Below are 26,248 nucleotides of genomic sequence, written 5' to 3'. Positions count from 1 at the left end.
TTGTGGTGGAGTATCGCTCTGTTGCCCAGGCTGGGGTGCAGTGGCACAATCTCGGCTCACTGCAACGTCCACCTCCCAGGTTCAAGCGATTCTCCTGCCTCAGTCTCCCAGGTAGCTGGGATTACACGTTCCCGCAACTGTACCTGGCTAATTTTTATATTTTTAGTAGAGATGCGGTTTCACCATATTGGCCAGGTTGGTCTCAGACTCCTCACCTCGTGATCTACCCGCCTTGGCTTCCCAAAGTGTTGGGATTACAGGTGTGAGCCACCATGCCCAGCCAAAAAGTGGAATTAAAGCCACGTTCAAGGTGGTAGGTAAGAGCCAGAAACAATTTAAGGTGTCTGTTTAGAAGGATGGGTGAAAAGTAACACTGAATCCTAATCAGTGATCTGCAACAGAGAAATAGTTAGAGGGATGCAGTGATTCTGAGGCACCAGTATAGTGGGCAGAACCCACATGTCCCATCCTAGTTGATCTGCGTCCTGGTGTGTGGTTGTTTTTACTGTGCTTTATTAACCATAGACTTTGGATCTACTATGGAATGCAGATATCTGCAAACTGCTGTGTTTTGGGAGCTGTCTGGGGACAACCTCAGGAGCTGAGGGAGAGACCTAGGGGACAGGATTCTGGGTCCTCCATCTCTATCCCTATACTTCAGAATAGTTTTGCTTTCAGTATGATTTTGCTTGAGAAAAGCTTGACAACCATTGCTAAAATATACTAAAGTTTTTGAAAACCACTGATTTAGAGTAGTAAACCCTATTGTCAATATTATGACAAGGATTTTATGGAACATAAAATCAGGCTGTGTTGGGTGTTCAGCTAGAAATGCATAGGGAATCATTTAAAAACTGCAGAGCATTCCAAGAGACATCATAGCTACTTCAAACCTAAAGCTTTATTAGAAAAGGAACTGTCAGAGATACTTCATGATGTTGAAAACTCAAAGGATTAAATATTAGAAGCTGATTTAAATTTAGAGTTATGATAGTTTGCCAAGAAATAGAAAAGATACCCACAGTATGTGATAAGTTGGAAATAATACAAATGAGATATGACTTTGTAAAAGCAATGAGGAAAATATTTCTTAAGGTTAGACATGAAAATGTGAATCTCCAAGTGCCCTAGGGTTGCTTGTTAGAGGGCTCAACTTAGGGTGGATATAGATTAATTCATTTCTCCTCCAACCTCAGAGAAAAATGAAAAGTTTTTTTTTACAAAGAAGCAAAACACTTTAATCTTCCATGTTTCTGACATTTTAGAATATAGTACTCTAAAGCCAGGCATAGTGGCATGCACTTGTACTCTTATCTACTTAGGAGGCTGAGGTGAGAGAATTGCTTGAGACCAGAAGTTTGAGACCAGCCTGGGCAACATAGTGAGACCTCATCTCTTAAAAAAATATATAATATACTAAATAAATATTGGTCTTTTTCCATTTGCCTTTCCTATATAGTTTTTCATACGGTTATAACTGGCAGTAAAATGATTTTTAATGTTTTAACAAAAAACTTCAAAAGTCACAAATAACTGTAATTTTTCCCATTAATTATTGATTGCTTAATTGCAGGGGTTTTTAGTCTTTCACTACATAGTTCTGCACAGTGAGGACTGCCTATATATGCTGTTAAAGTGATCTAAATATGGCCTGAGAAGGACTCTGTACTTCTGTATTTGAGTTCTTGTGGATGAACTGTAACCTAGCTTAATAGGTGGACAAGATTGAAAACCTAACTAGGGGTATGGACCTGTAACAATAGCTGAGGCTTGGCTAATCCCAGCCACCATACTTCAACCATTCATACATTACTGAGTGTTCAGACTGTGTTCAAATAAGGCAAATACCAATCTGTAACCAATCCAGCTGTTCTGTATCTTATTTCCAATTTCTATACATCATTTCTCTTTTTCTGTCTGTAAATCTTCCATCAGGTGACTGCGTTGGAGTCTCTGTGAATCTGCTGTGATTCTGGGCACTGCCTGACTTGCGAATTGTTCCTTGTTTAATTAAATCCCTTTAAATTTAATTTGGCTAAAGTTTTTTTTTTATCAGATGATGTCAGAAGCAGAATCTGAAGTAGAGCTTCTGGCGATCCCCAGGAGTGTTGAGTGAACAAGCAAGGTATCTGCAGGACCTGCTTGTGTTCACTGATCTCTCAGAGCAGCTGGGCATCATGGGTAAGCTCTTTCTCAGATATCAGACCTCCACAGATTTGTGTTTTGAGCTTTCTAAGTTCTTTGAGCAAATTCCTGATCCAAAATGGGTTTGAAAGTCATGACAGAAACTGAGCTGGATCCAGGAATGGATTTGATCTGGATTGGCTTGGATTTAGTTTGAGACCTCTTAGATCTGACTGGTTCAGAAAGGAACTGATAGTAAGCAGAAATATTGCAGGGGTTATAAAATTTGGCTTCTTGAAAATTCACAGGATTTTTATGTTCTACCCCTTTATTTCATTTTTCTTGCACGATTAGGTAGGAAAACTCATTGGCTAAGTTAATCAAGATACCCTGAGAGTAAAGCCAATATTTTAGGTAGAAATGGGATCCTTAATTTCTGGAAAACTAAGTTCCTTCTGGTGTATATGTTAGGTCTGGGAGACAGCAGTCTAACAGAAATGGCAAAATCTTACTAAAGATGATTTACAGTGGAATGTTCCAAATGAACAATGCATTGAAGTATGTTTAAAAATGAGGGCTCTCAGTAAAGCCTCTTTCGGTTAAGAACAGGTGTGGCACTATGGGATGTTAACTACTATTCTCTCTTGATTAATTTGTCTTATACTTTTTGCTGATGACTATGGGTGACAGTATTAGGCATGTACAGGACCATGGGACATGGAAAGCTTTTTCCTCCCAAAAGGGAAAATTTGAGAGCTGATGGGACCACTCGAAAAGATTTCTTGGCTACTGACAAGCAGCCGCCTGAACTTTTCAGTGTCATTGCATTGAGTGGGTCTTGCTCTGGCCTCCCTGAGCGTTCACCTTCCCTATCTTGCCATAGGCAATACTTTTCTTTCTCTACTTTTCCTTTCCTGTCTTTTACTCAGGGCAGCCATCTTGCCCAGAGACCATGTGTTGAAACTCATAATTAGAGGTTGGATTAATGATGACAGGGGCCATCTGAGGGCAAATTTAAGCCTTACCAGTTTGATACTTGTTGCTAAGCAGTGTGGCTAATATCTATGTTTTATCACATGTGTTTTGTTCTGACTAGAATGATAAAAGATAATTTTCCTTTATGATGTAGGCTGGCCCCCAGGGTAATGGTGTGGCAAGCTGGGTCACTAGGGCTGCTCGGGGAAAGGGAGAGAGAACCCAGAAGCCCGGCATGCCAGTAAAAGGGTAAGAATTTCTTACCAGTCAGAATTCTGGCTTTCCCCCATTTTTTTTCTTTGTGCAAAATAGTTAAAGGAATGGTAAAAATTATTGTTGCCTCCTATGTAAAGTTTTGGTTAATACAAAAAAAATTCTGAGGCTGGTCTTAAGCTGTAGTGGATCTGGTGTACTTTCTGGGTCTTTCTGTATTGTTGTCATAAAGAGGGGTACCTTAGGATAAAACATGTGCCCAAAACCTCATAAGCTTGCTGTTCATGACGGCCCAGCACACTGGTCAATTATGTCCTTAAGGAGCCTGACCTTGTAACCAGGTGGCCATGTTTTCTCTTTTCACAATGGCAGCCCAAGTTCAGAGTTCAATCCCTATATTAGGGGATGAGACTTTTTGATTGATATTTGGGTGACCTTTGCCATTTTTTGATTCTCTTCCCCTTCACAAATCGTCTTGAATTTTTCTTTATCAGAGCACATGTGAGATTACTTTGGGTAAAGTATAAAAGCCAGAATTGTCTGCCATTTGACCTGGCTAAAGTTGGGTTATAAGAAATTTTAAAAGGACTTTATTAAAGAGTGCTATGGTTAAAAGTCAGCTTAATTAAAAGTGGATATTGAAGCAATCAAAGCCTGGGACTTCTTGGAAAAAACAGGAGGCACGAGAGACCCTTTCCTGGCCCTGTTATTCCAAGGACTTCACCCTAAAGTCAGTAATCTTATTAAGAAACTTAAAAACTGGTAAATGGAAAATCTTACAACTACTGTAGTAGTCTTCTTTGGTCTGTCTGTGTAGTTATATATGTGTTGTGCATGTAATGTTTGTATAAAAGAGCTCTAATTTGTTTAAACAAAAATAAGTGCTTAAATATTTTGAAAGAAAAATAAAAACTGTAATGCCTTTTAGTTCATGTAACTTTGGTAATCTTTGGGAAATAAAAACAGCTTTAAAGATTATTGATAAAATAAAGACATTTAGTTTAAATTTTGCAGGTCAGATATTAGGTTTGCTTCATATTTTTAAGGCCATAAACTGCTTGACTTTTGAAAATTGTTCAATTTATTTTGGAGACATTAAATTCTAAATAAGCCCTCAGCATATGTGAAATTAGCCATGCCCCTAGCTATGAAAAGAAGGTTATAAAGAAAGGAGATTTTGTATAAGAAAGGATCTTGGATAGTAAATTCTTGTCCTAATGTAAAACGACTAGTTGTTTAAAAAGAGGGATGCTTAGGACAAGTGAGAAAGTCCAAGCATGTTGCAGATGGTCTGTGTAAGTCATGAAAGGATTCATAAGAGAAAATGTATGCACCAAACTGAAAGTTGCTAAGAATTACCATTATAACATGTATTTGAGACTACTGAAGAACTAGGTTTACATGCAAGGCATGTGAGAAGAATGCAATGCGTTTTTGGTAAGAGATTGTAAGAATGCATGGGAATGTAAATTTTTGCCTAGTTTAGAGGGTTAAAGGATTGTTTTAAATTAAATAGAATAAAGCTAAAGGTTTGAACAGGTTGAGGAAGGTTTGTAAAAATTAAGGTCGTAAAAGAAATTTTATGTGTGAAAATATTGACTAAATTTAAATGTGTATTATTCAGTTTTTCTGTCAATTGAACATTGACATAAAAGCACAATGGGGTTTTCTTAAAGCACAAATCTGCTTTTTGACAAAAATTAGTGAAGGGTTATAAAAGGTTTACGGAAATCTGACCTTATGGTCAAACTGTTTAAGATTGGATAGATTCGTCTGTTAGGATTTATTAAAAATTGGTGTTGACATTAATAGTTCACTAATGCAAGGGTAAAATTTGATTTTCTCTCTTGAACAAGATTTTCATGTAATATTAAAAGATAATGAAGGATTTTTATTTGCCTTTTAAATATACTACCAAAAAAAAAAAAAAGAAGAAGGAAGGAAAGAAAGGAAAGACCAAAGACAGATTGCTTGGAAAGCTAAGTCTTCCCTCTATTCAATGAGTAAAGGTTTTTGCCTTTCAAAAATTTTTTGAGCCATCATTTTGGCTAAATGACTGATTCATGGTGACCTGGAATTCCAGTTCATAATGTCAAGTGTTTAAAAACTTTAATATATTTAATTGGCTTCCCAAAATTAAATTTCAGCTTCAAAATGATCTTTTCTGACCTCTAACTTTGGAATGCTTCAGAAGGCCCCTGAAGAATCCAAAAGAGAAGTAAATGGAATTATTTAATATGTTAAGTTACATGAGAAGCATTGTCAAAATAAAAATAATGTTAAATCTTCAGACTATATTTTAGTGAATGATATTAATATATGTTCTAAACTTGTATAGTGCTGGGCATGGTGGCTCACACCTGTAATCTCAGCACTTTGGGAGACCAAAGAGGGCAGATCACCTGAGGCCAGAAGTTTGACACCAGCCTGGCCAACATGGTGGAACCCCGTCTCTGCTAAAGGTACAAAAAATTAGGTGGGCATGATGGCGAGTGCCTGTAATCCCAGCTACTTGGGAGGCTGAGGGGGAAGAATCACTTGAACCCAGGAGGCGGAGGTTGCGGTGAACTGAGATCGTGCCACTGCATTCCATCATGGGTGATGGAACAAGACTGTGTCTCAAAAAAAAATTGTATGGGATTTCTAAAATTCTAATATGCCTGAGTATATGCTACCAATCACAATTATAGTTATTATGTAAAGTTATTGTACACGATAGAAATAACCAAATTTTCTTGTATGAAACTGCTAACCCAAGTAAAACAAAACATTAATTAAAGCCAGGAAAATACTCTGTCAGATTTTCATATTAAACCAGCCACTAATGAAATTGTTTAGATATACAATTTGAACTCCACAGTCTAAGTCAAATTACCTATGATAACCATTAGTTATCAGTGCTATGAACCTAAATTGGAGAAACAGCTGGTATTCAAGATGACATAAGTCCAATATTAAGCATAGACTCATGAAGAACCAGGAAGGCTGTCTTGTCCTTCCTGAGCCTTTAAAGCTTTTGTTATTAAAGGTTCTGCATTCCATGACTTATCATGGAAAAGATAAAATGATCCAAATTGAATATATTGACGTAGTGACTTATCAATTGTGAAAATATAGTTTAAAACCAATGTTTGGTTCCATATTCCTGGGAAGACAATCAAACCTTTGTGTACATTTGGCTATCCAATGGGTCATTTAAATATTTATAAAGGGAATTCATTTAATCGTCATTTTCAATGCATGTTTTATGTTATTACAATTATTATGGCACAGTATATTTTCAGTACATAAAGAAGGTTTTTATGGTTCACTGAGGACAATCAACCCCTTCACAATCTAGAACCTGAAGACTGGATCTTCTGAGAACATCAGAGAAAGACTGTCCTTGTCATCCATACTGCAACAAAACTTTGGAACCTTGAACCTTGGGTTCATAATCTCACAACTGAGAAGGGTCCCTCCACACTTTTGGAACTGTACAACCATTGGAACCCTTAAGGTAAAACTAACCAGGAGAGTTTCTCCCCAGAAGAAGATGGCATCCTTGATGTGAACAGCTTTTCCCGAGATCATGGATCAAGACTTCTACTATTGTGAGGCTCTTACCTTTGAATATTTTTTCATTGTTTATGCCTCTATAAACAATATGAAAAGGGGTTTATTATGTGCACTTATAAGGTATACTTTTTTGTGTGTGAAGGATTTCTTTGCCAGCTTTATATATGAATAACTTTGTACTTTGATGGATAGAAGATGAAGGCCCAACATAGGTGAGAAACTTTAATGGTACGTAATGTTCCCTCATAAGTAGCCAAAACTACTCTTAACCCACACCCACATCATGAGTTAAATAGAACATTGCCAGGAGGCCTTCACTATTCTAAAAGGACATCATTTGTTAGGTCCTTTTTCCATGGTTTAGAATAAAAGAGGAAATAATTAGAAATGTATCCCTTGTGATAGGCTATATAGCAGATTCTAATGTAAAGTCTATTGTGTAACAACAGATTTTTATTTATTGTAACAATAAATTTTCTTGTGAAAGTTATGCTAAATAATAGAATTGGCTAAACAGAAAAGTACCTGTGCAGCTGCTGGCACTTATGGCCTATAGGGAAATACATCAAATGTAGATTATAAAAATTAAGTTGTAGAGAATTAATGAAAAGATTACTTAAAGCAAGTAGACTCTTTATCTAGCTCATTCTTTATTTAATTTTGGTGATTTTGTTTACCCTGGGTAAGCAGCATCTTCTACACTCTTGGTGTTATCTTCCCTGTTAATCATAATAATAGTCTCCCTGGTGCACTGTATTCTCACAAAGATTTTAAATGCTTGCATGCAGCCATCTGTAGAATGTCATATGGTCGGTCTTCAAATGGAGTCACAAGAGCTGAAAGAAATGTGCAACCATGAGGCTACTATAACCTTTGAATGATGTGGTGAAACTGGAAACTAAAATGATGGTAATAGAGAGTGGCATGAAGGCCCTAAGTTTGGGTCACACCTTCATCTAAGTGAGAACCTGATGAAAAAGGGGAAATTTTTTTAAACAAAATTATGGGAGGCCATTGTTTTGGACTAAGGTTGTTCACTAGGCCCCAACAGGCCAAACCAAACTAAAATGGATTCATTCATGCTAAATGTGACATAATCAAACTAAGACTTATGGAAACACGTAGATTCTTGAAGAGACCAGATTTTGTTTTTCTCTTATAACCAGGACATTCCAGCATAAAAGAGGGACCCTCTACTTAGTCCTTGTTCCTCCCTTTACAAAACTCTCTGTTCTGTTATTTCCCAGTGTGTTTCAAGATCAAATAAGTACTCTTACAATGGTGATAGTGACATCAATAACTAAAGTTTTGGTCAATCTCTCAAAATTGAGAAAATGACCAAAAGGAGGAGTTGTTAAAGTGAACTAAATATGGCCCAAGAAGGACTCCCTGCTTCTATATTTGAGTCCTTGTGTACGAACTGTGACTTAGCTTTATAGGTAGACAAGATTGAAAACCTAACTAGGAGTATGTACCTGTAACAATAGCTGATACTTGGCCAATCCCAGTACCGATACTTCAACCATACATATACCACTGAGTGTTCAAACTATGTTCAAATAAGGCAAACACCAATCTGTAACCAGTCCAGCTGTTCTGTACCTCACTTCTGATTTCTGTACATCATTTCCCTTTTTTTTTGTCTGTAAGTCTTCTTCTACCATGTGGGTGCACTGGGATCTCTGTGAATCTGCTGTGACTCTGGGGTGCTGCCCAATTCATGAATCATTCATTGCTCAAGTAAACCCCTTTAAATTTAATTCCGTTGAAGTTTTTCTTTTATCAATGCCTATTTATAAAGGATAAATATGTCTCTTTACTTAGAGAAGAATGAATACAGGAAACTGTGAATGAGCCAAATAGTTAAAGAAAAAGTAGGAACTGCTCTCATAACAGTAGGAGGAAAGACATTTTCTTTCAAGTGTTCCAAGATGAAAGAATCAACCATTGTAAGGAGGAAATGAACTTCACAGACTTGATTTCCATTTCTTAGGATATGAAATCTCCAGATGGGCCTACCAATTACAGAAGAAGGCATATATAACATTTTAAAAATCTTTTTATTATGGAAACATTTAAATATAACACAAAAGTAGAAGGAATAGTATCATGATCATTCATCACCTAACTTGAACAATAATCAGCATTTTGCTAATCTTGTGAATTTATTCTCTCCTCCTCCATTTTTGCTGGAGTATTAGAAAGCAAATCCCAGAAATTACATTATACTTGAATGTACATCTCTAATAGAAAATTATATATTTAGAGAATAGAAACACAGTGCCACTATCTTATGAATAAACAACAACAATTCCTGAATGTCATCTAGTGCTGATTATATTCAGATACATATTCTATATTTGAATTTCCCAAATTGTCTCAAAAATGTCTTTTTACATGTGGCCCTGTTCAAATTAGAAGCCATACAGAGTCCACATATTACCCTTGGTTGTTATGTATCTAACATCTTTTGTAATGGACAGGAATTCTTCTTGTCTTATTTTTTCCTCATGCGACTCATTTATTGAAGGAAACATAATTTGTTTTGTAAAATGTCCCACATTCTCACTGCTTCCTCTAGTGTCATTTTACTTGCTTTGTTTCCTGTATTTCCTGCAAGCTGGTAGTTAAATCTAGATGCTTGATTTCATTCAGGTTCTCCCCCACTAACTTTTCTTAGTGACAAGAATATTGCGTAGAGGTGTTGTGTTTTTCCTAGTGCACCACATCAGGAGGCACATAGATCTGGTTGATGCACTTTTATTGAATCTTGACACCTATAGATCTTAATATTATTGCTTATTAGTTGTATCCTGCAGAGTGCTTATAATTGTTTCTGAATAACATTACCACAGAGCCACTAAGAATAAGACACTGAATGCAGTTTAAGAAGATTATACGGTTCTTTTTGCCTTTAAGATGTGTATATACAGGTTGGGTGTGGTAGCTTATGCCTGTAATCCCAGCACTTTGGGAGGCGGGTGGATTACCTGAGGTCAGGAGTTTGAGACCTGGGTGGCCAACATGGTGAAACTCCATTTTTACTAAAAATGCAAAAAAATTAGCCAGGTATGGTGGCACATGCCTGTAATCCCAGCTTCTTGGGAGGCTCAGGCAGGAGAATGGCCTGAACCTGGAAGGCAGAGTTTGCAGTGACTTGAGATCACGCCATTACAGCCTGGGCAATGGAGGCGAGACTCCATCTCAAAAAAAAAAAAAAAAAAGTATATGTCCTACCAGATATTTTCAGTAAAAATAATAATTTTTTATTTCCTAAAATAATTCTATCTTTGTATCAGTGGTCATTTATTTTTCTCTTTGATAAATACTTTTCCAATTATGTGTAACATTACATGATAGCAAAATCAAAACAATAAAATGAAGAGTATTTAGAGTAGTATTGCATCTTTCCATTTCTTCCTTATTATTTTCCTTATTCTGTTCCTCTAGGTAACCAAGTTTAGTAGGTTTTTGTTTATTCTACCATTTTTTTTTAAACATGAGCAAATATGCTGTATTCCTCTTCCTGTGACTTCTTAAACAAACCTAGAGACTCTGTAGTCTTCTGCACCTACTCACTCAATGTGTCCAGGAGATCACTTTCTTATACATATTGTACATCTCCTTGTACTTTTTTAGTTTAAAATATATTCTTTTACAGACAGGGTCTCTTTCACTCTTGCTGGAGTGCAGTGGCATGATCATAGTTCACTGTAACCTTGAATTCCTGAGCTCAAAAAATCCTCCTGCCTCAGCCTCCTGAGTAGCTGGGACTACTAGGTGTGAGCCACCATGCTCGGGTATTTTTTTTTCCTTTTATACAAATAGAGTTTTGCTGTGTTGCCCAGGCTGGTCTCAAACTCCTGGTCTCAAGTGATCTTCCTACCTCAGCCTCCTAAAATACTAGGATTATAGGCATGACCCACTGCGCCTAGCCCTTTATACAACTTTTGAAATGATGCTATCACAGAGGAGCACCATGTAAAGAAACTCTAAAATGTAAATGAAAGATGTGGATTTGAAAAATCTTACTGATGTAACAAAGTTTAACTATGGAAAGAAAACTTAATCTTAGGACCCTTAGGAGTTGGAGTTTTAATCATTTGAGAGAGGCAGACGGTTCCTGGGCCCCAAACAAGAATCAATTGGTTGATAATCAGTTGGTTGATCCTGTATCCTTGTTGGCTCTGTACAGGTATTTCATTTCTTTTCAAATTGGGTACATTACTGTTATCTGAGAAGGCATCAAAGTAAATATTACTATAATCTGGAAGGAGTGAAAAATAGTGAAGTGTGGAAATAATGAAGATATGAACTAGAATCATATATTTTTAAGGGTAACATAATAATAGTTTGATATTTATGTATATTCTGTCTGATATTTATGCCGTTTGAGGTGTTCTAAGGAATGGCTTTGTAAATTTGTAATTGTAGCTTAAATTATTTCAGGGATTTTACTTAATGAAGTTGCTAACAAACATTAACATGTTTAAGGAACATTGAGTTTCCAAAATTGTATTTATTAAATGTGTTTATTTATAAAAAGCCTTAAAGTACACATGCTAGTATGTGTTTCTGTCCATGCACAAAAGCCCTTTAGGTTTTAGACTGTTTTGGGCCAGGCACTGTGGCTTGTGCCTGTAATCCCAACACTTTGGGAGGCCAAAGTGGCAGATCGGTTGAGGCCAGGAGTTCAAGACCAGCCTGGCCAACATGGTGAAACCTCTTCTCTACTAAAAATAGAAAAATTAGCTGGGTGTGGTGGTGCACACCTGTAATCCCAGCTACTGGGGAGGCCAAGGCATGAGAATCACTTGAACTGGGGAGGTTGCAGTGAGCCAAGATTGTGCCACTGTGCTCCAGCCTGGGCAACAAACAGATCAAGACTCTGTGTCAAAACAAAACAAAACAAAAAAAAAGACTAAATAATTTGAGAAGATCAGAAAATAAGAAAAATGACTCATCATGAAAAATTTATCACTTCATACCATGCCGTGCTGCTATATATAAAGATATGTTCTCTGTATTAAAGACATGGCTTATTTTTACTATTGCTATTACCTGTTAGGGCTTTTGAAAAAAAAAAAAAATTAAAAAATCAGAGTTGGGAGGGATTTAAATTAGACCTCTCTATTCAACACATGTTTATAGCCCCCATTCTATTTTGTTAGTATTATCCCAGAACAGCAGCTCCTAACCTTTTTGGTACCAGGGACTGGTTTTGTGGAAGACAATTTTTCCATGGACTGTGGTGGGTGATGGGGGTGATTTAAGGATGAAACGGTTGCACCTCAGATCATCAGGCTTAAGTTAGATTCTCATAAAGAATGCACAACCTAGATTCTTCACAAGTGCAGTTCACAGTGGGGTTCTTGCTTCTATGAGAATCCAGTGCTGCGGCTGATGAGGTGGTGCTTAGGAGGTAATGCTTCCTTGCCTGCTGTTCACCTCCTGCTGTGTGACCCAGTTCCTAACAGGCTGTGGACCTGAACCATTCTGTAGCCTGGGGGTTGGAGACCCCTATTCTGGAATGATACTGTGTAGGATATAAATGAAGTTCATTAATGAAGTAAAGGCATGGTACTTTATAATGTGGTGAATTATGTTAAGACAATTTTATATATAATCTTTTGATTCACAGGTTAACTGAGCAAAAAAGGGAATTGCCTACCAGAAGAAAGATAATATAATATTACAATATGCTGAAAGCTGAAAATTGTAACATAAAGTTAGTGATTTACATTTATTTTACATTTGGTTCTTACCAGATTCTTAATACTTTACTAGATACTTTAATTTGTAGGACTGAAACTTTTTTTTTCTATAGCTGTTGTTTAAATGCATTTTTTTTACATATAGTAAATAGATAATATCTTACAAAGTTAAAAATTAATGGGACCAATTACTACTTATATTAAGGAGCCATAAATTTGATATCAGTCAAATCAACAGTAATGATTTATAATGATATTAAATTATTTTTTCATTTATTGCAATATTTCCCCAGGTCTCACCAGCCTGGGATACAAATAGGGCAATGTTAATAGGACTATCCCAGATTTCACTGCCTCTAGCTCTTGTCTTCATAACATAGGAGGTCAGTTTCCCCTTCAAGTTCTACCTGTTTGTGTTGGAGAATCCTAAAGCTGTTCCATGTGAATTCATGAATTCCTCTTAGTGTCTGTCTAGAATCTATGAGGCCATCTGAAGGGGAACTCTAGAACTGCCACCCTGTCCTTCCTAAGAGCCCCAGCATCTAGTTGAGCTGGTGCTCCAGGCTCTACACCTGCAAATGCTTAAGATGCCAAATACCTTTCCTTTCCCTTGGCCTGCTGGCTTTACTCAGACAATACTGGTTGGTCACACTTTTCACAAGATGCCATATTTTTCTGAAGACTGCTAATAACTCAAACTCATACTTCAGGACTAAAGCCACATTTGTTTAGCTGTCGAAATATTACCACTTTGTGGCAGGAACTTAAACTTTTAATTCGTTTTCCTACCAACTTTGAAAGGAAATACCTTTCATAAAATGTTAACTTGGAGGATTGTATTATTTCAGAATTTGGCATAATGTAAGACATCTGTAATATTTTTTGATCACAGTAGTTTAAGTTTGCAAAATTTAACTCCCATGAAATTTGATGGCTTTGTGCTTTGTGTGCTGCACAGTAGTGGGGGACATGCCTTTCCTTCACTTTGTATTGCACAGATAGTACTGTGTGCCTCATAGGAGCAGTTCTTTTGGATTCTGTCTGCAGTTCTTTCTTCCCTAAGACTCAGATCCCCAATTCAGGTGGCAGAGACAGATGTCATGTGGCTCCCCACCCCCATCCCCATTCTAGTCTTTCTGAGGATAGGAAAAGAAAAAAAAAACCTTTCTTGTCTCCTGTCTGTCAAAACAAAAATATTTAGAACTCGTGTGTGTGTGTGTGTGTGTGTGTGAGAGAGAGAGAGAGAGAGAGAGAGAGTAAGAAAATGCATGGAGAGAGAGGGTCTCACTCTGTTACCCAGGCTGGAGTACAGTGGCACAATCATAGCTTACTCACTGCAGCCTCCATCTGAGCTCCAGTGATCCTTCCGCCTCAGCCTCCCAAGTTGCTGGTGCACGCCACCTCACCCAGCAAATTTTTAAAATTTTGGTATAGACAGGGTCTCACTATGTTGCTCAGGCTATTCTCTAAGTCTTGAGCTCAAGGGATCTTCCCACCTCAGCCACCCAAAATTTTGGGATTGCAAGTGTGAGCCACCATGCCCGGCTGACTTTTAGAACTTAATATTAGACAGGCCCAGGTAACAGAATCCATTAGATTTAGGCCAGTGTTATCCTGCCTCCACACCTCATACTCATTAAATGTTCAAAAAATATAGAAAAGGAGAAGGAAAAACTAAAATTTTTTTTTGTAGCTATTGAAATCCTCACATAAACTGAGTTTGCAATGCAAATATACGGTCCTTGTTTGGATTCTAGAGTAAACAAACTGTATGAGATATTTGGAGGACAATTCCAGAGAGTTGGCTATGGCACGGGTACAATGATATTAAGCAATTACTGGTAATTGTCTAAGATGGGGTAATGGAATTATGGTTGTAATGAAAATGTACTCATTTTTTAAAAGATGGATAAGATTTTGTCATGAATGTCTTAATTTATATACTTTAAAATAGAAAAAACAAGTATGGCAGAATGTTGACAATATTAAACGTGGAATTTGGGTGTAAGGTGTTAATTTTCTTTCTAGTAAGTTTGAAATTTTAAATCTTTTTTTCCTCCAACCTTGGCAGAGGAATGAAATTTTTTAACAAACTTTTTTTTAAGGACGGGGTTGTAATCATACTACATATAGCATCTTTTCAAAAAGAAATCAGTTTTGTATTTCACTTCTTTTTCTCTCTTAATCTATAAAAGTATGTTTCCTTGAAACTAGTGTGTGTGCTATTACATGCTGCTGGAACTCAGCTTAAAAAGTGGGCCTTAACATTCATCTGTCCCCAGTGTACGTGAAGGATAAGACATACTCTCAGTAATAATAGTGACTCATCCTAAAGAGGGTGAGAGTGGAGGACTAAGGAATCCGGGGGAGTGAGCCTGAGTAGTTTATAAGAAGTTGCACAGGTGATTCTAACTGGCTTCTTGTAGGCCACTGGCCTAAAAAAGTAGTGTCGAACTCTAAATATTACAAAACTTCTTTCACAACTGATTTGTTATTTATTTACAGATTCCTACTCTTTAACTTTAAAAATCATCTCTTATGCTAGATTTTTTTTCTTTTGTTTCCAGACTAGAAATTAACCTTATAATGTACCTGGGCTCTTAGAAATCGTATTGTGATGCACTATCCATTCCTCTCTCACTTTATAACTACAGATGTCTGGGGACAGCAGCACTTGTGGTGTGATTGTTATGTGAGGGCACTCTGAGGTCATCTATAGCCAGCACTAACGTGCTGTTTATCCACTGACTTCCCCACAAAGTTGTTGCCAGAATCTTTTCCCCTTTGTTTGTGGTAGTCAGATGGCAGAGAATTGACCTGCATCTAGACAGTTTTCTAATTCTGTTGACTGGTCAGTACGTACGTATATGTTGAGCCCCTACTCTGTGCAAAGCACTGCCAGCTGGAATTAAAAGGTGAGAGGAATAATATTTTCCAATCACAAGAAGTTAAACAACATACAATGACTATGAAGGGTGGAAAGTCATTGTATATGAAGGGTGGCTGGAGTGTGGATGGTGGAAACATGAATGTAGGAAGTGAAGCCATGTGTGACTAAGTGGTCCAGACTTTGTGCCCAATGGTTGGATTGGCCAGAGATTTCTTAGAGCTGCAGTGGAGTCAACACATGCCACCCCCAAGTGGGGAATGGGGCATTAGTGGGCTGGAGTCCTCTTGCACACCAGTCCTTTGGAGATGCTCTCTTAAAGTTGCTTTTCTCTGTGAAGAAAACAAGAGGATACCTGTAATAATAATAAGGAAAAATCATGATTTTAATTGTTTCTTTCCCTCCCTCCCTCCCTCCCTCTCTCCCTCCCTCTCTTCCTCTCTTCCGCCCTCCCTTCCTCCCTTCCTCCCTTCCTTCCTCTCTTTCTTTCAAACTGGAGAACAATAAATGTAAAGTTAAACTAAAAACTGATGAAGAGAAACTCTTAAAAAAGGAGTATTAGAACAACAAAAATCCTGGTATATTGTAAATTGTGAATTAATGAGGATTTAAACTACTTCTTTCAACAATAGAATAGAAAATGCTTTTATGCTGTTTTAAAGAGTTGATCATCAGGAAAGAAAACTCGAGTTCAAATGGTACTTGCTGAATTTTAATAATTCTTTTCAAAGTCATTATTACTATAATGTTTTAAATGACATTTATTTGATCATATACTCATATTTTTATGACCTGTATCATTCATTGTAGTTACTTATTTAGGACTTTTCAGGTAATATCATCTAAAAAGAATCAGGCTCATGAAATTTAGGGACCTACAGTAGTACTGAAAAATTGTAATGTTAATGAGATTGTCTGCCTCTGCTACCTCATTCCCTTCTTGTTTTTTATCCTGCCTGCTGTAATATCCTCGGTACTCCTTCTTTACTCATCTGGATTCCTTTCTTCTATAAAAATCTGAATTTAGTGAAGAATGACTTGAATCATTTATGTTTTCCCTCACTGTAGGGATAATTTGCATTTAATCTCTATCAAAAGTGAGGATTTTCTTTTCTTTCTTTTTTTTTCTTTTGAGACAGACTCTCACTCTGTCACCCAGGCTGGAGTGGCAGTGGTGCGATCTCTGCTCACTGCAACCTCTGCCTCCCGGGTTCAAGTGATTCTCCTGTCTCAGTCTCCCGAGTAGCTGGGACTACAGGCTCACACCACCACTGCCGGCTAATTTTTTTGTATTATTGTAAAGACTGGGTTTCACCGTTGCCCAGACTGATCTCAAACTTCTGAGCTCAGGCAGTCTGCCTGTTATGGCTTCCCAAAGTGCTAGGATTACAGACGTGTGCCCCCATGCCTGACCAAAAACTGAGGATTTTCAAATGTCGTTGAACATGAGGTAGAATATCAGGGGGCCTATGGGCCTTTCTTGTATGCCTAAAATAAATTTATAATGAATATGTGTATGCCATATCTGTTTATTTAACAGGAATGTGCAAAGGAGAAAACATTTGCCTTAGAAAAGTAGAATTCAGAATTCCTGACTGTTGGTATAGATTTCAACCGAACTTATTTATATAACAAATAGATGTGACCATATGTTTGTATATCTATATAATAAGCAAAGTGGCAATAAAATAAGAGGAAAACCTAACACCATTAACACTTAACAGTAGCCATGTGCAATAATAAATGTGTTAATATAATAGTATCTTTACTTATGAAAGAATGCACAGAAGGTATAAATGATTTCAGTTAGCTATTGCCACGTTATTGTGAATAGTTGTAAGCGATAAATTTGCATCTCTTTAAGTATATTCCATGGTTTAGACTTTTAATTTATGTGGTTTTCTATTCCTGCTTGGTAAATGAGGAATTCCTCTATGTTGAAAAGAGAATCTCAGTTTACATATACCCTTGGGAAGATCATTCTGTTTGATTCAGAATGATTGAGAAAATCATTCTATTTTAATGGTGAACAGCAGACCTGCAATTCTATGCTATTATAAATATAGCTTACCATAACAATACCATAATGCTTACCTTAAAATGCTTCAAACTAAGTGGGATGTAATGGGAAAATGTATTAAGCTGTGATTTTAACTTAAAAAAATAGCTTATAGGCATACACAAAATTCCAAAACATAAATGGTATGTAGTTTTTTCCACCCATTCCTGTCTCTAGCTGCCCAGTTTCCTTCCTTCTTGGCATCCATTGCTCTCTTTCTTGAGTATCTTGCAGAGGTAGCCTGTGCATTCCATTTATTTCTAATATTCATTATTTCAATTATTTATTTACTTTAGATGACTCCAGAATTGATGATAAAAGCATGTAGCTTTTATACTGGACATTTAGTAAAGACTCATTTTTGGTAAGAATATGATTTTTATAAGCAATTTCTTCCTCTTTATGTTTTTATTCTTGATGTTTTTCAGACAAAGAAAAATTAACTTTTGGCCAGTTGTGCTGATTTTATCTATTTAATCATGATTCTACCATTTGATGTTATGTATTTCTTTCATATTTACTCAGCTTTCACTTAGTTAAGATATATATTTTACTTCTTTGATGTATAACTATCTTTTCCTAAAAAATAAAACTTTAAAATTAAAAAGTATAGTTTCACAATTCACTTATCTGAAACCCTTGGAGCCAAATATGTTTTGGAATTTAGATTTCCTTTTAAACAAGACATCATTTGGTGGTTCTTATGGTAAATTGGAGTTATGACAACATGATTTTATTCCATGATTTCTTTACTTTATCCAAAAAGAAATATGACTGTCATATAATCTCCATTTTTCTCTATAACTATTAGGAATTCCTCAGGTCATAACCAATTTGTAGAAGTTTTTTTCTATGCTGTGTCTTTTGAGATCATAAAGGAGATATCATTCTTTGTTCCTCGTAATTTATTTACTGATATATTACCCTAATATCAAAAAATTTTTTTAATGTTTTCTGCCTGCAGCACTTGGAGAGACATCACTCATACAAATCAAAATGTTGTCCTGGCTGATAAAATGAACAGAGCAGTGACACGTTACAATTTCAGACTTCAAAAATCTGTATTTCATCACTGGCACTCTTATATAGAAGACCAGAAAGAAAAACTTAAAAGTAAATTTTTACATAGCAGCAATTACTTTTTGTATCCATTTATTGAAATAATTAAAATACAGTTAGGCATAGTTTGTATACTTAGAGAACCTATCATTTTTATGTCTAGAGAATTGTCATGAAATGAAGGTAGAGCCACTAATTTAAAAATACTTAAATGAGATTTGTCTCAAAGAATTTTATTTTAATAGAAAACGGGCATATTAAAAATTATGTCTAGTGTGCATTTGTGAATACATGAATATAAATAGAATCTACTATGAGCTTTTTTGCATAATAGAGAGCTGGATGGGTACCAAATAGTATGGACAGGTAGCAGAATTGAGAGGTTTATTTTTATGGAGAGGTTTATGCTTTTTACAAATATTACATATAATGTATATATGAGGAAACTTAAAAATAAAAATCATTTTCTCTTAAGACGTTGGAGGTTATACTGGGTGACTGGGAGGTATCTTCATGTGATCAGTGCCCACTCAGTATAATCTCCAAGAACTCCTGCCTTCCACTTAGATTTTTTTTTTTGCAGCTCTGCAGATAATAACTTGTTTATGGCTGTTGCAAACCAGAGAATCATTTCTTTTTGACTGGCTGTGGTTGGTACCTCAGTCAGAGTGGACCCTCTGAAGATTTAGGAACTGGTTAATGGTAGGACATAAAATTAAATTCAAAGGCATTGGATCTAAATGCTACCTTATGACTGTGTTTCTTATGAAAAAGTTTAGAAGTTCTGGTTTTACAGAGAACAAGCTTGTTAAAAAAAAAAAAGAAATGATACATGTCTTGACATTTCTATTGCAGCTATTACTTCTTAATTTCTAAGGGCAAAGTTGATTTTCCATGTTAATAAGCTCCGGAGAGTACTAATGCTATCAAAAGTAATTAATTTCAAGTGTAAATAAAACCAAACAAAAATGATCAGATGCAACATTGGCTCATATTATAAACATTATAGAATATTAAATCACTTTGTGTTTTTTTTGAAATAGCTATAACTATTAATATATACAGTAATCTAGTAAATTTCCTTCAGATATGGTATTGCGGATACAACGGATCATCTATTGTCACAAGCTAACCATTATTCTAACAAAATGGCGGAATAGAGCAAGATATAAGAATAAAAAGAAAGAAGATGAGCTGGTATTGTATATTGAAACAGTTTTTTAAGAATCTGAATTTTTCAGTTATATTCATGTTGCCTCAAATAATAATGGGAAAATACTAAAATCCTGAATATAATGTACTTTTGATGGGATTCTTGTTCTTTTTTTTTTTTTTTTGAGACAGAGTTTTGCTCTTGTTTTTGCTCTTGTTGCCCAGGCTGGAGTGCAATGGTGCGATCTCGGCTCACTGCAACCACCACTTCCTGGGTTCAAACGATTCTCCTGCTTCAGCCTCCCGAGTAGCTGGGATTACAGGCACCTGCCACCACACCCAACTAATTTTTTTGTAATTTTAGTAGAGATGAGGTTTCACCATGTTGGCCAGGCTGGTCTTGAACTCCTGACCTCAGGTGATCCGCCCACCTCGGCTTCCCACAGTGCTGGGATTATAGGCACGAACCACTGTCTCTGGCTAGGATTCTTGTTCTTTAACTTAATAATTTAAAATTTACTTCAGCTATTAGCATATCATTACTTAATATTGGTTTAGTATGCTCAAAGTGACACTACAGTCAGCTGTGGAAACACACTGGATTTTTTTGTAGTTATGTTACTTAGTAGGCAATATTTTATAAATATTTTTGAAATACAAAGTAAGGGTAAATAGCAAAGAGAATGTGGAGTGAAGTTAAATCCCCTTCTTTTGTGGTTGCCCCATGGATCAATGCCCCCAGTCACCTGAATTTAGTTCAGATGTTGAGACTGACAATAGCACACATACACAGCAAAAAAGTATGAGATTTATTACTTACATATGTTTAATACAATGCTAGAGCCCACACTGTGCTTTAATCATCTCAGAGGTTACTTGAGATGCTCTCTAGAAGTTTATAATCTATGGGTTTTGAGCTTGTGGTCTTGTAGGCTGTCCTCTAGGCTTTGCCTTTTGTGAACTACCTTTTCAATGTTGCCAGTGAAACAGCTCTACTTTGGGTACCTAACACTATGTTAGTCTGCTCATTCAGTGCTTTCTACCACTTTGTATATTAAACTAGTGTTTTGATCACTGCCCTCTATGCCTGATCACTGATTCTCTAGTAGTGAAATAGGTAACTGCATGACCAGTCTGCCCCTGTGCATCCCCTTCAGCTAAACATCCCTGAATACAAAAATTAGCCAGGCATGGTGACAGGCACCTGTATTCCCAGCTACTTGGAACCTGAGTCAGGAGACTTGCTTGAACCCTTGAGGCGGAGGTTGCAGTGAGCTGAGATCACACTACTGCACTCCAGCCTGGGCAACAAAAGCGAAACTCTGTCTCAAAAAAAAAAAAATCCCTGAGAGCAGACAGTATTCTTAGTCTTCCCATATGGTGAGCATAATGTTTTGCACACAGTAGTTGATATATATACTCTAATAATATCTTTAATATATATGTGTATTATATAGTTAATTTGGTGTTTAGAGAACATTTTCCTTCTAGATACATGATTTATTGACCTAACAATCATTCTACATTCACTTAAGTGGAGAGAGGATAGCAGGTGTATGCTGGGAACAGAGGCAAGGAACAACTGTGTGTCAAGCGCACCACATGTGTTTTTCCTCAAACTCTAATATGTATGTGTATATGTACAACACACATGTCTACATATATGCACACACACACACATATACACGTAAATATTACATCAGTATTTTGTGTACATGTTTATGACTGAAATACTACCCTTATTTATTACACAGTTTTCAGAAGCATATCAAAAGTTAAAATGGGGTCTTCCTGTGACAATAAATTTGGCAATTTCCCAAATACATTACTTCTGTTTTTTCTTTTTTTGTTATCTGTATGTTAGTCACCTTCACTTCAAGTACCAAATACCAGCTTTTTAATTGCCAGAGCCTTGACTTTGTTGGTCTCACTTTCTCATCTGTGAAAGATGAGACTAAATCAGCCTTTCAAGGTGACTGCCTGTGCCAGTGTTTTACGACAACTAATGCAAATGATCTGTAATACTTTGGTGGTTCAGAGAACATTGAACCTGCTTATGAAAAATTACAGTTTATGTGGTAATGATGATCATAAATAATGTTTAATTGGTGCTATCCTTGTGTCAAGCACTGTGCTTTATGTCTGTCATCTCTTTTGACCCTGATAGCAATTCCATGCAATTTTAAAATTATTTACATTGCAGATATCAAAACATGAGCTTCAATTGAAAAAATGGAGAAATAGGTTACTACTCAAAGGAGCTTCTGCAGGAAAATCCGATCTTCCTGAACAAAGTTCTTCTGAAGTCTGTCTTGTAGATGAGACTCCAGAATGTGACATTTCACAGTTACCTGAAAGAGCAATATTGCAGGTTTGTATGAATTCAGTATACATTATATACTATAATCCTACTCTTGATGTATTGCATTGAGTTAGAATAAGGATATTTTTGCCCATTATTTCTTCCTTTACAAATTACCTGCTCTTATCTTGTCTGTTTTTACATTGTAATTCCTATAACTCCCTTATTGGTTTGTAGTAGCTCTTTATATTGGCAATATTAGCCCTTTGGAATATATTTGGAGATTTTTTCCCCTATGCTTGATGTTTGCGTTTAGTTTTGCTTGTGGAGTCTTTTGATGATAGATTTTATTTATTTATTTCTGAGACGGAGTTTCACTCTTCTTGCCCAGGCTGGAGTGCTGTGGTGCAATCTTGGCCCACCACAACTTCTGCCTCCCGAGTTCAAGCAATTCACCTGCCTCAGCCTCACAAGTAGCTGAGGTTACAGGTGCTCGCCATCACGCCTGGCTAATTTTTTGTAATTTTAATAGAGACTGGATTTCACCATGTTGGGCAGGCTCATCTTGAACTCCTGACCTCAGGTGATCCACCCACCTCAGCCTCCCAAAGTGCTGGGATTACAGGCATGAGCCACCGTACCCGGCCGATGACAGAAATTGTAAAGCTTTGTGTAATAAGTCTGTCATTCTTGCCATAATTATTTCTGTCTCTCTTTTTTTAACTTTTATTTTAGGTTCAGGGAGTACATGTGCAGATTCGTTATATATAGGTAAATTGTGTGTCATAGGGGTTTGTTGTACAGATTATTTTGTCATCCAAGTAATAAACCAAGTATCCAATAGACACTTTTCTGATTCTCACCATCCTCCTACCCTTCACCCTCAAGTAGATCCTAGTGTCTGTTGTTCCTTCCTTTGTGTCTATATGTACTTAACAGTTTAGCTCCCACTTGTAAGCATGAATGTGCAGTATTTGGTTTTCTGTTCCTATGTTAGTTTCCTTAGGATAATGGTCTCCAGCTCCATCTAATTTGCTGCAAAGGACATGATCTCATTCTTTTTTATGACTGCATAGTATTTCATTGTGTGTGTGTGTGTGTGTGTGTGTGTGTGTGTGTGTGTGTGTATACATATATACATACACCACATTTTTAAAAATCCAGTCCACCATTAATGGGCATTTAGGTTGATTTCATGGCTTTGCTATTGTGAACAGTGCTGTGATACGCATATGCATGCGTTGTCTTTATGGTAGAATGATTGATATTCCTTTGGGCCTATACCCAATAATGAGATTGTTGGGTTGAATGACAATTCTGTTTTATGTTCTTTGAGAAATTGTCAAACTGCTTTTCACAATGGCTGAGCTAATTTACATTTCCACCAGCAGTGTGTAAGCATTCCCTTTTCTCTCCAACCTTGCCAGTATCTGTTGTTTCCTGACTTTTTAATAATAGCCACTTTAACTGGTGTGAGATGGTTATCTCATTGTGGTTTTAATTTATATTTCTCCAATGATTAGTGATGTTGAGCATTTTTTTTTTGTATGCTCATTGGTTGCATGTATGTCTTTTTTTGAGAAGTGTTTATGTGCTTTCCCTACTCTTTTAATGGTATTGTTTGTTTTTTTCTGGTAAATTTGTTTAAGATCCTTATAGATTCTGGATATTAGACTTCTGCTGGATGTATAGTTTCCAATTTTTTTTTTACCATTCTGTAGATTATCTGTTTACTCTGTTGATAGTTTCTTTTGCTGGTAGAAGCTCTTTTGTTTAATGAGGTCCCATTTATCAATTTTTGTTTTTGTTGCAATTGCTTTTGGCATCTTCATTATGAAATTTTTGCCAAGTCCTGTGTCCAGAATGGTATTTCCTTGGCTATTTTCCAGGGTTGTTGTAGTTTTAAGTTTTACGCTTAAGTCTTGGATTTATCTTTAGTTGACTTCTGTATATGGTGTAGGAAGGGGTCCAGTTTTAATATTCTGCATATGGTTTGCCATTTATCACAATATCATTTATTGAATGAAGAGGTATTTCCCTGTTTCTTGTTTTCCTTGATTGTATAGATGTGTGGCATTAGTTTTGGGCTCTTTATTCTGTTTCATTTGTCTGTATGTCTGCTTTTGTGCCAGAACCATGTTGTATTGGTTACCGTAGCTTTGTAGCATAGTTTGAAGTTGGGTAATGTGATGTCTCCAGCTTTTTTCTTTTCACTTAGGAATTTTTTTTTTTTTTTTTTGAGACAGAGTCTCACTCTGGTGCCCAGGCTAGAGTGCAGTGGTATGATTTTGGCTCACTGCAACCTCTGCCTCTCTGTTTCAAGTACTTCTCCTTCCTCAGTCTCCTGAGTAGCTGGGATTACAGATGTATACCACCACTGGCTAATTTTTGTATTTTTAGTAAAGATGAAGTTTCACCATGTTGGCTAGGCTGGTCACAAACTCCTGACCTCAGGTGATCTACCCACTTCAGCCTCCCAAAGTGCTGGGATTACAGGCATGAGCCACCGCGCATGGCCCACTTAGGATTACCTTGGGTATTTGGCCCCTTTTTTGGTTTCATATGAATTTTAAAATATTGTTTTCTAATTCTGTGAAAAATGTCATTGGTAGTTTGACAGGAATAGCATTGAATCTGTAAATTGCTTTGGGCAGTATGGCCATTTTAGCAATATTGATTCTTCCTATCCATGAGCGTGGATTGTTTTTCCATTTGTTTGTGTCATCTCTGTTTTCTTTCTTTCAGTGTTTTGTAAATCTTGTTGTAGAGGTCTTTCACCTCCTTGGTTAGCTATATTTCTATTTATTTTATTCTTTTCTGTGGCTCTTGTGGATGAGATTACATTCTTTATTTGGCTTTCAGCTTGGATGTTTTTGGTGTATAGGAATGCTACTGATTTTTGTACATTGATTTTTTTTTTTTTTGAGACAGAGCCTCACTCTGTTACCCAGGCTGGAGTATAGTGGTGTGACTCAGGCTTACTGCAACCCCTACTTCCTGGGTTCAAGCGATTCTCATGCCTCAACCAGCCAGATAGTTGGAATTCAGGCATGGGCTACCAAACCCAACTGTTTGTTTTTGTTTTTGTTTTTTTGGAGATGGAGTCTTGCTCTGTCGCCAGGCTGGAGTGCAGTGGCGCAATCTCGGCTCACTGCAACCTCTGCCTCCTGGGTTCAAGCAATTCTTCCGCCTCAGCCTCCCGAGTAGCTGGGACCACAGGCACGTGCCACCATGCCCGGCTATTTTTTGTGTTTTTAGTAGAGACAGGGTTTTGCTATGTTGGCCAGGCTGGTCTTGAACTCTTGGCCTTAAGTGATCCACCTGCCTCAGCCTCCCAAAGTGCTGGGATTACTGGCATGAGCCACTGTGCATGTACAGTGATTTTGTATCCTGAAACTTTGTTGAAGTTATTTATGAGATCAAGGAGCTTTTGGGCAGAGACTATGGGGTTTTCTAGGTATAGAATCATATTGTCTACAAACAGTGAGTTTGACTTTCTCTCTTCCTATTTGAGTACCTTTTATTTCTTTCTATTGCCTGATTTCTCTGGCTAGGACTTCCAGTACTAAGTTGAATAGGAGTGGTGAGAGAGGGCATCCTTGTCTTGTTCTGATTTTCAAGGGGAATGCCTTCAGCTTTTGCCCATTCAGTAGGCTTTTGGCTCAGGCCTATAATCCCAGCACTTTAGAGGGCCAAGGCCGGCAGATTAGCTAAGGTCAGAAGTTTGAGACCAACCTGGCCAACATAGTAAAACCCTGTCTCTACTAAATAAAAAAAAATAGCCAGGTGTGGTGGTACACGCCTTTAATTTCAGCTACTTGGGAGGCTGAGGCACGAGAATCACTTGGACCCAGGAGGTGGAGGTTGCAGTGAGCTGAAATTGTGCCACTCCATTCCATTCTGGTTCACAGAGTGAGACTCTGTCTCAACAAACAAAAAATGGCTGGGTATGGTGGCTCACACTTGTAATTCTAGCACTTTGGGAGGGCAAGGCGGATGGATCACGAGGTCAGGAGTTTGAGACCAGCCAGACTAAAAATACAAAAATTAGCTGGCCATGGTAGCCCGTGCCTGTAATACCAGCTACTCAGGAGGCTGAGGAAGAAGAATTGCTTGAACCTGGGAGGCAGAGGTTGCAGTAAGCCAGGATTGTGCCACTGCACTCCAGCCTCGGCAGCAGAACAAGACTCTGTCTCAAAAAAAAC

At 37.1% G+C, this 26,248-nt stretch overlaps 1 protein-coding gene across 1 annotated transcript in view; it reads left to right on the top strand.

Annotated features, from left to right (window-relative positions):
- FBXL13 (F-box and leucine rich repeat protein 13) overlaps nt 1–26,248 on the top strand; it is a 247,122-nt gene that overhangs the window by 20,648 nt on the left and 200,226 nt on the right. The window contains exons 4-7 of the mRNA XM_037736579.1: nt 17,827–17,894; nt 18,495–18,643; nt 19,677–19,786; nt 21,945–22,112. Coding sequence (XP_037592507.1) covers nt 17,827–17,894; nt 18,495–18,643; nt 19,677–19,786; nt 21,945–22,112 — 495 coding nt within the window. The remainder of the gene's footprint in view (nt 1–17,826; nt 17,895–18,494; nt 18,644–19,676; nt 19,787–21,944; nt 22,113–26,248) is intronic.

The sequence above is a fragment of the Cebus imitator genome, unplaced genomic scaffold (genome assembly GCF_001604975.1).
Source record: "Cebus imitator isolate Cc_AM_T3 unplaced genomic scaffold, Cebus_imitator-1.0 Scaffold26, whole genome shotgun sequence".
Lineage (NCBI taxonomy): Eukaryota > Metazoa > Chordata > Mammalia > Primates > Cebidae > Cebus > Cebus imitator.
The sequence above is the reverse complement of the archived record's forward strand: the minus strand, read 5'-3'. Positions and strand labels throughout refer to the sequence as shown.